Source organism: Polyodon spathula, chromosome 7 (assembly GCF_017654505.1).
Source record: "Polyodon spathula isolate WHYD16114869_AA chromosome 7, ASM1765450v1, whole genome shotgun sequence".
NCBI classification, from domain to species: domain Eukaryota; kingdom Metazoa; phylum Chordata; class Actinopteri; order Acipenseriformes; family Polyodontidae; genus Polyodon; species Polyodon spathula.
The window spans coordinates 44451589-44467023 of record NC_054540.1 but is presented as its reverse complement, the minus strand read 5'-3'; the positions used below and the strand labels follow the sequence as shown (position 1 = coordinate 44467023).

Below are 15435 nucleotides of genomic sequence, written 5' to 3'. Positions count from 1 at the left end.
CTGCCCCTGCTGTTGTTCTGTCTCTGCCTGCATTCTCAGCAATATAATGTCTTTTATTACTTTTTGAAAAATGAACGAATATCAGAACGAATTTTTCAGTTGTGAGCGAATGTCCGAACATGAAAATCCTGTGTTCGTCCCAGCACTATTTTTTTTGCTTGCAATATAGACAATTGAAACCTGTGCAAAGCTGTGCCTTATTAAGAGTTGTTAATTTATAGCAAGTGAATATGGGGTGCCAAGTGTGTGTAAAAAGGAAAAAAAAACATTCCCCCCAGATTTAGCTATATATTATTATTTTTTATTTTATTTTATATTTTTTGATAAACAAAAGCATTCTGAAGTTTTGAAATACGTACTTTCAGGTATAATTTATAAATATTGAAAACGCTTAAGTCACAAATTCAACATTTAAAATAAATTAGAAAATTAAATATGTGAAAGTAAATCTGGGTTTTGTCTAAATATGTATTTATTTTGCAAACAAAGCCCGATTTAATAGGGCTGGTCACATTGGCGGGAATCATTTGTACGTTGGCTTCAGATTTAGCTTGCAAAATATTTATTTTGATAAAATCCACCTTGATTTTACCAAAAAAATATTTTTCAGACTTAATGTAAGTCCAAGTGTAAAAATCACATTTTAATTTAGTGTTTTTTCACTCATTTATTTGTTAGATTCCCTGATTTAACATGTCAGATTAAATGTTGACTCGTTCAGTGTAAAAGAAAAACCACAAAAGTGATCTGTATAATTCTTCTATTAAAATATATAATTTAAAGCAAAGATTCAGCTTTATAATAAAAACCAAAATAACATGCTGTGGCAGGGATGAAGCCCTGGCACTGTAATATAAAATGTCATGTTTATGTAAATAATATTTGTATATTAATTTAATAATGTATGTAAATGGTGTTTGTTTCGACTGCGTTTGGCAGACATTGGGTTAAAAGCCGTCCCTGCCAAACACGTGTGTCATGTGACCAGAGTTAATTGTTTGATTGTTAATTAGCTCTGGCCAATATGATCTTTTGTAGCATTCATTGATTCTTCTACAATACAAAGGTTGCCAGTGCCTGAGGAAGAAAAGCAAGCCCATGCCATCACACAGCCTCCACCATGTTTAACACTGGGCATGATGAACTTTTGATGAACTCCTCCAAACATTATTATTATTATTATTATTATTATTATTATTATTATTATTATTATTGTTTATTATTATTGTTGCTGCTTTCTTGGTGGTTATATTTCGGATTCATCTTGCTTTATATTTTGCAGTTTTCTAAAAATCAGTTTTTAAATACTGTACATTTTCAAATTTCCTTTTACTGAACTTAATGTTTGTCAAAAAAATCATTGTAACCTCATAATGTGAGTGAATTTGTTATATTGTGTGTATATAGAATGTTGTATTTTAATGTTTTTAAAACACAGAGTTGCCTTAGATAAAGGCATCTGCCAGATAACTAAATAATAATATTATGTTCCATTTCCTATGTATATTAATATTATATTTCTACTAAAATCTATTATAATTTAAAATGATATGTGATTTGATTACATTTCTTTCTCTATTCCCTGACATAAAATCTCTATTTGTAACAGACGGGAAAATTTAAAAGTTATGTTACTTATTATGAAGCTCAGACAAGGTCCCCCAGGGTGAAGTGGTAGGTCAAACACAGCCTAAAATGAGGGTGCTGAGGAGGATTTTGAATGGGGCGACTAGTGTATTTCTTCCCTGTAGCATTAAGAGACTCAATTGTTCCTGTCTTTCCAGATCTTATTAAAATCATAATGTAAATCTTCTATCAGTTTGCTATTTATTTTTATTCTGTGCAATACTCATTTAAGCTATAAAAGTTTGTCATTGCTTATGTAAAGTTACTCTCAACTTGTGCAATTTTACATCAGGACTAATACACTCGACTTGTAGATTTTAATGTTGTGTTTCATCAGAAAAAAGTAAGGGGATTAAAGGTGTCAAGGAAAAGTTACAGAAAAAAATCCTTAATGTTAGTTTATGTAAGACAAAACTATTTTCATATCATACTTTCTGTACCTTAAATATTCTTATTAAAATCCTAGTATAGCATTTATTTATTTATTTATTTTTTAAGATACATGTCTTAGAATATTTAGCCCCATCATTTCCATTGTAAAGTTACACAAATGTGGCTGTGATATCCCAGGTGGGACACTGCTGCTGTACTCTTAAGCAAGGTACTTTACCCAGATTGCTCCAGTGAAAACTCTATAAATAGGAATCAGAATTTGTATGTAAAAATAATTGTACTTTTGTCGCATTAGATAATTGGATTAAATTCACGAGGGGAGCGTTGAAGTAATCGGGTGTATTTATGTATGTATGTATGTACAGTAGGTATTTATGTGTTTTATTTATTAATGACAATAATAGCCTGCGTAAAAAGGTCAGTCTCCTAAGCTGTTGATGAGCTGCCTGACCTTCTCTCTTACCACCCTTCATACAGGGCTTTTATTTAACCACCAATAAACACACCCGTTTTGTAAATCAATATTTTCACATAATTGTGATTGGAACAAGTCATAGTTTAAACAATGAAGCACCCCTTCTCTATCTCCGCTCTTACCTGTTGCCTTATAGAGTATGAAGTTCCTTGCATAGGCAGAAACGCTGCCTGGTTTTCATTCTGCTTTTTGGAGTTTCCGTGGGCGTGTCCGATCTAATCCTTCTATATCTATGAACGTTCTCTTCCCCAGGCCCCTCCCCTCTTCCAACTCCATATAGAAATTATGTACCGGCAACATAAATTAGAGGACAGGAACGGACATTGGTTTAAACATGGTGTGACTAGCAAGAACCTGCAGTGCATGTCTGCATGACTTCTGTAAAGTGCAGCAGATTTGATTTAAGACACTGGGCACAAAGCAGTAAACTGCCAGAACATTTTTCTTGATTAAAAACAAAACTCAGCCTCTGTTTGTGAAACATATATTGTGTTATCTGGCAGAATCTCTTCCTGCACACTTTCGATTTAAAATGCAAGCTTTAGTTATGGGGTTGGTAAAATCTAATCCTGTCTGTCTTTTCCTTCCTTCCCTCTCTCGCTCTCTCTCTTTCAAAGTGTTTTGTTTCCCTGTTTTGCAGTGCCCTTAAAGACAGCCGCTTTCCCCCCATGACGAGGGAAGAGTTGCCACGGCTTTTCTGCTCAGTGTCTCTGCTCACCAACTTTGAAGATGTTGGTGATTACCTAGACTGGGAGGTAAGAGATTAGAGAGCTTCTCAGAAATGCACAGAGAAATTCAATACAGTGGCTGGAGAGGGGAGGGCATGTGTATGCTTGGGGAATAACGCATGCAGATTGGTTTTGAATGATGTTGAAAATGTTGATTTGATAGAAGAAAGCTGTTGAAGCATAGCTGAGTACATTAGCAGTGCATTGCGTCACTCGATATTCTGTGATCTCTAATTTATATTGCACTTGTCAAAAAAAAAAATGCATAGAGTATTTGCTTGTTCTGAGATCCAAATGGGTTTGTTTCAGATGAATGAATTCATCTAAAGTGACTGATTCCAGCAAATCCTTTAAAGATGCCAGTTTCATGTTTTCAGTATTGAGTATAGTTATTGTGTACATGTGACTTTGGTTTCTGTATAATGAAGACCAAACACTATTTTACTATTGGCATTGAGATTGTGTGTTTTTTTTTTTTTTTTACACGAACAAAGAATATTGCAAACCAACTGCCAATATAACCAAACTCAATTCCTTTCCAAAGTGACGCGCCATTTAATGAAGTGCATGACTTGAAGACAATACATATCCCTCTTTGTAATTTCACAGCAATTTTGTGGTTCCTCATTTCCTCAATGGAGATCACTATCAAGTACGAAATGTAACCATTACCTCCTGGGTATTTATCCTTAAAGACCCTGTAACCTGAATCGATATAGCAAAGACTGCACTGAGAGCATAAATAGACTGCATGCACAGATCTCAATATAATTTTTCCTTTCGTCCGACATGAGATTAGAGACTGACGTTAAGTGTTGAATATAGTTTTATCAGCTTCCGTGCTTGTGTAATTACACGGTTAATGCAAGTTTTTTATATTTACGTGATTTATAGTAATTGCTATTTCCACGTTTGCACTCAGCCGTGGTTTCCGTTAAGCGTCAGCTGCCTTGTGCTCCATGTGAAGCCGGTGGCTCCGACGCCTCTTCCCCGGGATCAAATAACCATAATTCAGCTACTTATTTTCTCTCAGGCTGCTAGCTTCATTGAAGTTGAAAATAAAATTACAAATATTATACATAATTAACAGTAATTGAGTGTTTACTGTTTTGTGTGAAAATTGTTTCTCGTGTATTTTTCTGTTTCTTTTCACAGAAATACTAGCACACCTGTTGGACCAAGACACGTGCTTCAGGTTAAAACTGCTTGCAGTTTTCTCCCTCATTGTCTCGTTGCTACATTAATTCTGCGTGCAAAATTATTGTGAAGACTATTCGGGCTCTGGCTTTCCTCAGTTTTTGGACTGTTTGGGTTTGCTAGAAGCGCTGTAGGCACCCTGTAGATCGCTCCTGTGGTAACTGGGTCCAGACCTGCTCCCGTTCCCGTCGGTACACTGTACATCGAACGAGTTTACCATTCAGATTCGCTAGCAGTCTCTGGGCTCCACTCTGCTTTGGGTCTGGCTATCTGAAGCTCCTCCCGTAGTGTTACGTTGCCACCGTGGTATCTGCGTGCAGTGCCAATGTGAAGGCTGGCATGGTTTTGACAGTAGGCTTTCCCCAGTCTTAGGGCTGTGTTGGTTTGCCTACAGCTATAAAGGTGGGCACTCCTATATATTGCTTCTGCAGTAACTGAGTCACAGACCTGCTCCGTTCCCGACACGATATACGTACTGAACAGCGAACGAGGTTACTGCACGGGGGTACCCGAATTGTGCTGTAACGAGCGTACTACTGGACCGTAGCGAAGGTATCGGACCGAGTGTCCACCACTGACTGGTGAACCATCACTAAACGGTACCGTACCGAGTGTTCCTCCACAGAGTATAGTACTCACTGAACCGTGCCTTGCAAGGTACTTTACAGCACTAGTGCTCAGGCACTGTGCAGCTGTGAACCAGTCACCGATCAGTTCATCTCTGTTCATTTTGCTGTCTGCTTGGTTCAACCTCCGTTCTTCACAATATCGCAATACTTGAACACGGTTATTGTGGTGCAAAAAAGTGATACCATCCCTAGTCCAGGACTAGCGGTCCGATTTGAGTCTCAACTTGTGCTGTTTTTATCTGTTTTTACAGTACTTTGCCTGTAACAAGTTGTATAGCTGTGTTGCTGCTTGTGTTGTCCAAGTCAGCAAGTTTTTAAGTACTGTATACTGCACCAGCCCTGTTACAGTACGTACTGTATACAGAAGCTGCAGTTACACAGCAGCGTTGCTGCTTGAGCAGACGTGTCCAGCATTGGCTGGGACATTGTCTAGAATAGCAGTGGGGGTGTAGGGGATGTGTAACCCCCATTGAGCACCAATGTACCTACCCACACCAAATCGGTACCAAACACAAGCTGAGGCAGCAACTGTACATTGCTTGCTATTTGCATAATGACAGGGTTTTATCCCTGTGACACATGCAAGGCCAGTCTGTCTTGTTGACAGCCCAGTTACTGTCTTTATCAAACCGCTTTTCTGCGAGTTTTGTGCGTCTCTAGGAGCTGCCATACATGGAGTCAGATAGCGAATCCCCTGCGGTTAAGCTCTCCTTGTAACGGCAGAGCTTATGCCATTAATCAAAAGGGTGCCCTGGTCTGCAGAGGGTCCGCCCTGTTGCATTACTGTACAGTGGCGTTACTGCTTGAGCAGATGCCCCCTTGAGGGCAGCAATAGTACTGTACCAACTAGGTGCTACAGCCACCACACCGGTAGCAAACCGACTCTGTACCAATCCCGTATAGTTCCGGTTCTGACCTGCTACCGACTCAGGGTTTTACAATCCCCAGTCTGGTTCCAAGCAGGCCTCGTTGACAGTCCAGTTGCTGTTTTTAGCAAGCTGAGGCAGCAACTGTACATTTGTATGGAACATTGCTTGCTGTGTGCATAATGACTGGGTTTTGTCCCTGTGACACATGCAAGGTCAGCCTACCTGTGGACAAGCAGATGCTTGTCCTGCCTGAGGCAACAGCACGCAGAGGATGCACTGGTAAATCGCATTCTGCAAGTTTAATGTTCATTCTCCAAGCGTACGTTTTGAGCCAGCTCAACCCTCGCAGACAGCCTCCTATTTGGAAGTACGCCAGGACTCCAGGTCCATGCCGTACAGTCTGTCGGACAACAGGGTGCAGAGAATGACTGCTTGTCTGAAGCTTGGTTCAACAGCAGGGTTTTTCTGCCCACATTGAACCGTGGCCACCTGGAGACAGTGTCTCGTCACTGTCTGAAGGCGTTTTCTTGGTGAACACAGCCTGCCCACCTGCGCTTAGGTGTAGTGCTGAGTAGCGTCACCAGAGGGAGGTGCGAGACGGATGTGCCCAGCCTTATTGCCCATATCAGTATTTTGGAGTTGCAGGCAGTGTTTCTAGTTTCTGCAGAATGTTTACACAAGGTTCAAGTGAGGCCAGGGTGGCCTCCGGTCCCCCAGTCTCCATCGAGTAGCTCGCAAGCTGTTGCTCTGGGCACACGATCACCTCCTCTCCCTGCGAGCCTGGGGTGATAAGCTAGGTGACGGACCTCCTCTCAGAGTTCCCAGTGCCTCAGAATGGAGGCTTCATCCAGAGGTTGTGAGCATCCTTTGGCAATGGTTCAGGAGAGCAGAGATAGACCTCTTGCCTCCAAGGAATTGACCCCTTGTCTTCGCTGGTTCTCGATAACAGGACCCTGGGACCTACTGGCGATAGATGCCTTGTCATACCAGTGGCCGAGGCAGCTGCTGTATGCCTTCCCACCTCTCGCTATGCTCCTGCTGCGTCTGGAGAAAATCAGACAGGACTGGACCAGGGTGCTATTAGTAGTTCCTTACAGGCCCAGAAGACTCTGATTTCCAGTTCTGATGCAGCTCCTGAGCGGTCAGTGGTGGAGCCTGCCTGAATGTCGCAACCTGCTCATTCAGGCTCAGGGTACATTGTGGCATCAACCCATCGAACCTGAACGGCAACATTTAAGCCTTCCGGGGCTTTCCGACAGGGTTATTGGCACCCTGCAGAATGCCAGATCTGTGTCCACACGCTCCCTGTATGGGTACAAGTGGGCCGTTTTCAGACGTGGTGCTTGCCAAAGGGCTTTGACCCCATGACCTGTCCCATGGCAGCTGTACTGTAATTTTTGCAGGACCTATTGTTAAGGGAATCCCCCTCACATTAAAGATCTATTTGGCAGCTATTTCAGCTTGCCATATCAAAATTGATTCAGTCTCCACAGGAGCTCAGCTTTCTGGCAGGGCAGTTTTTAAAAGGAGCTCAATGGCTTCAGCCACCTATGAAAGTCATTGTCCTTCATTGGAGGCTTAGTGTGGTGCTTGAAGCACTTATGAAGCCCCTCTTTGAGCCCTTGTATTCAGCTGACTGGAAATATTTATCTTTTGGAAGTGGCTTTCTTGCTTGCAGTCACATCTGCTAAGCAGGTGAGTGAGATGCAAGCATTTTCAATTGCAAAAGCCTCCTTAATTTTTGCAGAAGCCAGGACAAAGGTTGCCCTTCTTACCAATCCTGCTTTTTGCCGAAAACTTCCACATTAACCAGACACTGGAATAGAAGCTTTTAATCCACCTCCTTTCCAGTCTGACAGGGAGCGGCAGCTCCATACGCTTTGTCCAATGTGGGCGAGCATATTATGTGGACCAAACACAAAGGTGGAGACAGTCTAAACAATTTGTCTGTTGTGGGACGAAGTTCCATGGTAAAGCCCTGTCTAAGCAGAGGCTATCCAAATGCATCACAGACTCAGTCAAGACTGCATATGAGTGAGCCAACTTGCCCTCTCCAGAAAAGCTCACTGCCCACTCCACCACTGGTATGGTAACTTTGTGGACTTTGTTCCAGGGTGCATCTGTCACACATTTGCAATGCAACGGTGTGGGCTACTCTGCATATCTTTACGCGGTTCTGTCGGCTGAAGGTCACAGATCCTCAAAACCTTGGTTGTGGAACAAGAATGTTGAGTGCTACTTCCTGGTCGACCCTTCCAACAAAAACTTAGAGGCGCTATCTCTCTAAATTTTTTTAGCTATTACTACTGGGGTTCCTCACGGTAATGCACAAGGTGGCCTTGGCCAAGCCTTGTGGCATTCCAATTGTCTGCAATAATAACCTTGTGATAGCTTTGGTATTTTTACCCCTGAGTCAATGGTTACATTTTGTAGTGGATAGGGAACGTTAGGTTATTATCATAACCCTGGTTCCGTGAAATAGAAATCTAACCATTAACCTTCAAGGTCGCTGCATTTATGATTGCAGCAGTCTCAAAGGAAAAATGATATTGAGCTCTGTGCACAGTCTATTTATGCAGCTTTGTTATATCTATTCAGGTTACGGGGTCTAAGGATATATATTTTTAAACCTTTATTTTAGTAGGTAAGCACATTTTAGATTAAAATCTTGTTTACAAGTGCAATCTAGCCAAGAAAGGCAGCAGCAACACAATAAAACACAGATACAAAAATAAAATACAAATCATAATACAATCAACATTCAGTGAAACAGTCAACAATCAAATAGTAACAAACAGTAACACGTCTACTCAACTACTTACTAAACTAAACATGCGCAACTCTCAAGCAGGTAATCGTCAGCTTTACTAGTTATTTGGGACTGCAACTTAAGTTTAGATTGTAAATCATTCCAAGACTAAGGAACAAAATAGGAAAATGCTCGCTTGACAGCCTCTGTACGCACTTTAGGAACTGTAAAATAAAAAAAATATATATATGCCATTGAATATTGTAGTTACAAAAAGCAAGTATAAAAAGTATTAAATTATATATGGAGGTAATTTACAAAGAATAGCCTTATATAGCCTAATATACCAGTGCTTCAACCTATAACACATAATAAGTAATGTAACTTGAATTTGTGATATAGGCTGCATGATATATAGGATCCAGTTTGCTTAATATGAAGGGTGATGCAACCATATGGACTGTGTCACCATAATCAATTTGTGGTAAGACTATATAAGCAATTAGCCTTTTTTTTTTTTCCTATAGAAAAACAATATCAGAGTCTATAAAATAAGCATATCATGAATTTATCAATATGGACCTTAAAATCTGGATTACTATCCAACCAGATACCCAGATACTTCTAGTTATCAACTATCTCAATAACTGTTATCTAAAGTAACTAAAGATAATTCTTTAGTAGCGTTTGACCTTGTAGAAGAGAATTGTCTTACTAGAATTTAAAAGATTTGACTTGTTGAATGGAATCAAAATAAGCCTGCAAATAATTATTGATTGCCAAGGAAGGGGAGGGATTACATGTATAACATAGTATAATCTGCATAAAGATAGGACTTACAGTATTTGATGTTATCACCAATGTTATTAATATATAATATAAACAATAACAGGCCGAGAATAGGCCCTTGAGGAACACCCTTATTTAACAAAACAGGATTTGACATCAGATTTGCATGTTTGACCATCTGTGATCTATTATTAAGGTCATTTTGAAACCATCCAGCTGCATGTAATCCAATACCAACACACAATTTTTTATTGAGTAATGCATGGTCAGCTGTATCAAATGCATTTGCAATGCACTTTTAAGAGAGGTGCAGCATAGGCAAACTTCTAGACATTAGGCAGTTTGTTTGATTCAGTTGAAAGACTATAAATATAAGTAATAAATACCCATGAGGTAATGGTTACATTTCTGTTTCAAGGAGCCAGGGTTATGATTATAACCTAACGTACAGTAACTTGCATTGTCAAAGGTTTATCATGTATTTTTATAGCAGTAATCTTTTGAATGTTTTGATTTTATAAATTTTTTATGTACATTGTGTAGAGGGATTTTATTTGTTTGTTGGTGTGTAGCAATGCCTCTGCATTTACATTTGGCCCTAGTCACATGGCACTGTATATTACCGATATAGTCTTAGTCACTTATTGATCTGTCAGAATGCACTCAACTCAACTAAACTTAACGTTAATCTTTTTGAGGTTTTAAAAAATTGTGAAAATGTATTCTGTGTGTTTGTGGAAAACGAGACGACTGCAACAGAACCTGTGTTATGCTCTACACTATTGTTTTGAATAAAGTGTTCTCCCTCAGGTTAGGTTTTAAAATACTTGGATAGACTCCAAGGCCAGTTCTACTGCTGTTTTTAACATTTAGTTCTACCATTTTACAGCATCCCCAACTGTAACACTACAGAGCAACACTCCACAATATTGGTCTGCTGGTGTTGGAGTCCTCCATTACTCGTCACAGTGTCTCTTTCAGAGAAAATATGTAACTCCCATAATTTTCAGTAAAGGTGGCCAGATGGCACACCATGTGTTTAGTGGAGTCTTAACTGGAAACTGCCCAGCAAAAAAGCCTGCCGGTGAAACCGGGAGGTGCTGCCCGCACCACACAGAGCTCCATAGTGTCACACTGTACCTTCAGACACTTTGAAGAGAGTGATCGGAACATGCACTAGAAATGGAAGGATTTTAACATCTACACATCTCATTGTTGGTTTGCAGTAGAAACCCAAGCTCTTGGGAGTCACACAGATCTCTGAACAACTTGGATAAAGGTGTATTCCCGCCACAGTGTGGTAGAAGCTAATGATCTGAATAGAACTTGCGTCAAGCCCAGGAAGTTAAAATCAGCAGTCCTTTGGCAGACATCTTCTGCTGTCGCTGCATCTTTTCCATGTTTAATTTTTATTAAAGAAAGTAGATATTAGTCTGATTCTTTCGCTAATTGTGTTACCACTAGATATGTTGATGAACTGAAGAACTGATAAGCTGTCTGCCCTAGTTTGTAAGCCTCTCTCGTACGGTGCTCGTCAGGGTTAGTAAGAAATGCTTCAAACTAAATACTTTACAGGGCACAAGATTGGAAAATAATTCCCAGGCCTGGCAGACATACTGGTATCAGTAACTGTCTCTAAAGGGCATGTGCACTGTTCAAGCTATTGCAGTCTCAAATTTCAAATCAAGTACAACATTTTATATTAAGGTTGCATAGTAAAGGCATAAACAGAAATCCAACTTTGTGTCTTCTGGGCAGGAACTTTCACTCCTAATGAAAAGAAAAACATCCTACCCTTTAAAAAAAAATAAATAAAAATACTACAATCATCCTGCCTTGTTCATTTCATTGTTTAAGTTGCTGTATCCAAAAAATAGTAGTACTGCATTATGTTTTGTATGTACATGCTAATAGTACTGCATTATATTTTGTATTTGCATGCTAATTTTGGTAGTATTTTACTATTACTGTCGCAAGGAGATGGATGATTTTGCACAAGAAACAGCCGTTTTCAATGTGCAGTTTATATGTATTTATTTTTCAGGGTTTTTTGTTTTTTTTTATGTGTGTAACCTGTGCATTTAAAGAGCTCCCACTTTTATTTCCAGGTGGGTGTACATGGCATTAGGATAGAATTTTTCAATGAGAAAGGATCAAAGCGCACTGCCACCTACCTGCCAGAGGTTGCAAAGGAGCAAGGTCAGTGGTGTGTGTGTGTGAGAGAGAGAGATGTTTATAGTGCTTAGAGTCAAAACAAAGGAAGGCAGGCTTGGTAAATGCCCATAGTCCCCAGTCTAGCATGTGGGGTTTATCAAGGGAGCTAAGTCTACATCTGTGGGGATCAGGGTGGCTTATTGGTTTTCTGGTTGTGCTTTTACAATTGTTAGTTATGTGTGTGTTTGCTTATTTCCTAGGTTGGGACCACATTCAGACCATAGATTCCTTATTGCGAAAGGGCGGTTACAAAGCTCCCATCACTAATGACTTCAGGAAGACCATAAAATTGACCAGGTAGGCAAACTATCAGCCAAGATGCTCTTTAAAAATAATATTTCTGGGAGGAACATAACAAAATTGTAATTTGACTTATTACCATGCTCTCGCATACAGTAAGCAAGCAAAATATAATAACAGGAGAGTGTCTTGAGGCCCTTCCAGCCCAGCTGTTTTTAAAAGGTGTTACTGAATTATTCCAGTAATCTGTGGATAAGGAATCATTTTTGCCATGCGGCTTGCTAATGGTGTTCAGAACTGTATCATGCCCAGTGTTCCACAATCCAGACACTTGGATTGCACACATTTACCTTGTGTGAAAAGGGTTTAAAATTATGCCAATCTCCCTTAATGCAAAGTGATAGAGCTGACCTTAAAATAATGTAAAGAGTTTGGGGCCTCTCTACTCCCCACTGGTCATGTGCAGTGGAATTGTCAGTGTGCAGCCTGCTTTAGGCAAAACAAACACTAGAAATATACTGGGACAATGTGTTCCTATTTATAGATACAGAAAAAAAACATCCAATGACAGGAAACACTTACTTCATAAAGGTTTTTTAATAACTCTTATTTAAAAACATTGATATTTAAACTCGTAAGACTTCCGTGTATGTGTGGGCAGAGAGGCATTATCTAATCACATTTTATCATTTGTTATTTTTTGATAAAACAATTTACACTCGTCTGCGATACCCATTATTGGTTCCCCTCCCCCCCATATCAACTGAATCTAAATTGTTCAAGCAGGCCAGGAATAAGATATCGGCATGTTAAGTGCTTTTGGCTCTATTTCAGAATCCTGTTGATGTTGGACTTCAGATCAAGTCCATTTAATTAATGCTGTGTTTTTAATCACTGATCAAGTGATTTATATCCATGGCCTGTCACACAGCTGATTTCAGGGAACTGTTGATTAGAGAGATTAATAATGTATTTTTCAGTTCACTTCTTAAATGGGAATTTTCATCTTAAATTACCCTGACCATGGCAGAGGCGTGCACATCTATTATGTGGAATACATTTGATGATGCACAGTCCTATCAGTCAAACCCACAGGTTCTTGATTTGGTCTGGTAATTGTGCTATCAATTTACAGTTGCGTATCGGAGGCAGTATGGTATAGTGCGATGGTTCACTCATGGAAAAACGTGTGACAGTTGGCAATAAGCTGGGTCATTTGTTGCACGCATTCTTTATCAGTTTAAATGTAATTGCTGTCTGACACCTTGGTATGGCTGTCAGGTATCATGGACTGTCATGTGAGACCATGCACTAGTGTGCTAGTTTTTCAGAACGGGTTTTCACATGCACCTAATAAATAATATATTTGTGTTATTCCAGCCACGGTATACATAACAGCATGTTGCAAATCAAGAGAATATAAATCTGTTTTAAATTCGCAGAAGGAAAAGCCAAGTAATTTCTGTGCAGAAAGACTTTGGATTTATTATGAACTAGGGGTTGGCACGTGTATCTGAAAACCCAGGCACCGGTCATGATCTAAATGACCCAACGCTACCCGGGTCTCTTTTTACTACTTGTGTTAAGATTTATTAATTTGAGAATTAAAAGAAAATGTGGAAAATATGACAATGCAGTTGTAAGCGCGGGTCTTTGGCCAGCGCAATAAAGGCAATGTTAAAACACGCTTTCCATTAAGCCTTTTCTTAACTGACAGGATATCAGTGTTTTACAGAAAACAGTAACACAGAGTGGCAAGTACACCTCAATAATAATAACTGTGGTGACTGTTCTCAGGAACTAAATCAGAAACAAAACAACATTACAACATCCTGTTGGTTTATGTGAGTGATAACTCTAAATTATCCATTAATAATGATAACTGTGTGGCTTCCAATATAGAATGCTTTATCTACAGTTATTGTGCAGATATAGTTTCTTACCAAAAAGGTAACATAAATAACGAAATAAATAAAATAACGTGGAGCATATTAAGTAAGTGTGCTTCCTCCTTTTGAATGAAATATTTCCTTGGCAGAGTTTGCAAGTTCCGTTTTCTCCTGCTTGATAAAGAAATTTCAGCCAGTGCTTTGCTTGGATGCCATTGTTATGTATTCACAAGAGAGAATTTAGTGAAAAAGGTTACGCAAGTCTACAGATCTGAAAGTACTAAATATATGTGTGCTATATAGTATTTAAATATGTATCATGCACTTAAAACTTTTAATATGTTTTACTTATTTGTATATCATTGCCTGAAAAAGATCCGGGTACCCGGTATTTTTCATGATGGGTACCAGGTTCCGGATTTTCTACCTTACACGCAGTGCTCCTTGCAGAGTTTGTATGTAACCTTCCTTGACACTAAATCTTAGGTACTTAATGCTCACTTTACAATGTGCTGTATTAAGAACCCAGAGCCATGGTAGAAATGGCTTTCATTGTGTTTTAAGAGCAACTCTGCAGTAAACAACATGGATAAACCCCAGTTTAAATGTGTCATTGCGCTGTTGTAACTGTAATAGCAGCACAGGGCTGACTGAAGATCAGTGAGTGTCCTCAGGTCCCACTGTTGAGCCAATTGCCTTTTTTCACCTGGCAAACCGAAGCAACAGAGTTTGCTCAGCAACTGAAGCCTGGAGATTAGTTGCCCTGCAGGTCTGTGTCATGGTGAGAGAAATAAGCACCAGCATATGGGAGTGCAAAGACCAATGCTCCCTGTGGTACCTGGGTCAAGATCAGCAGCTCTGTGTAAGCTGGATCAAACCCACTGGGGACTCCTCCTTAGATTTGGCTTCAAGGCCATCAATTTTTTTTAATACTGTTTCAGGCTTATAAGCTTTATAGCCGCATTTAAGGCAGAACTGTATTTTTGTTTTTTTTCTGAAGTTGTGTTTTCCTTCCCCCTCCTCCCAGGTATCGTAGTGAAAAGGTGACTATAAACTACACGGATTACATCAGCCTTCGCCAGCAGCACCATCACTACCAGAACGGCATTGGGCACCCTCTCCCCCCATACAACCATTATTCCTGACAGCGAGCCGCATGACCAGTCACTGGACCTCTTCCCAGGAGAGCCCGCCCCTTCCTGGTCTAGCTATCTCTACTACTGTACCATTTTATGATGATAGTTTCCGTTGCCATGGCGTTGGTCGCACAACCTCGGCATGGCAACGGGTGGCAACTCCATCATATCAAATTATGATAAACACACATTTCTCATTTTTATTTTGTGTTATAAGTTACTGAGTTTTTGCAGCATATATATATATATATATATATATATATATATATATATATATATATAGATATATATAATATATATAATCCATTAGTTAGGATAACATCTTAATGTATAATCCATTATTTTCTTTTTAATTCATATCATAATCCTAATCAGGTTATTGTGTCTGTGGATGGAAGGAAGAGTTGAGTTGATAATGGGTTACTTTGTCTAGGGTGGCTTGTTTTAGTTTGTGTGTTTAGGCTTTGTAGAACATATTAATTAGGAGTTATTTTATTTTTG

General features: G+C 39.5%; 1 protein-coding gene across 1 annotated transcript in view; it reads left to right on the top strand.

Annotated features, from left to right (window-relative positions):
- Positions 1-15163, top strand: part of LOC121318647 (AMME syndrome candidate gene 1 protein-like) — a 102221-nt gene extending 87058 nt beyond the window's left edge. The window contains exons 3-6 of the mRNA XM_041255545.1: positions 3135-3249; positions 11564-11654; positions 11870-11966; positions 14826-15163. Coding sequence (XP_041111479.1) covers positions 3135-3249; positions 11564-11654; positions 11870-11966; positions 14826-14943 — 421 coding nt within the window. The 3' untranslated portion in view covers positions 14944-15163. The remainder of the gene's footprint in view (positions 1-3134; positions 3250-11563; positions 11655-11869; positions 11967-14825) is intronic.
- Positions 15164-15435: the final 272 nt, after the last annotated feature.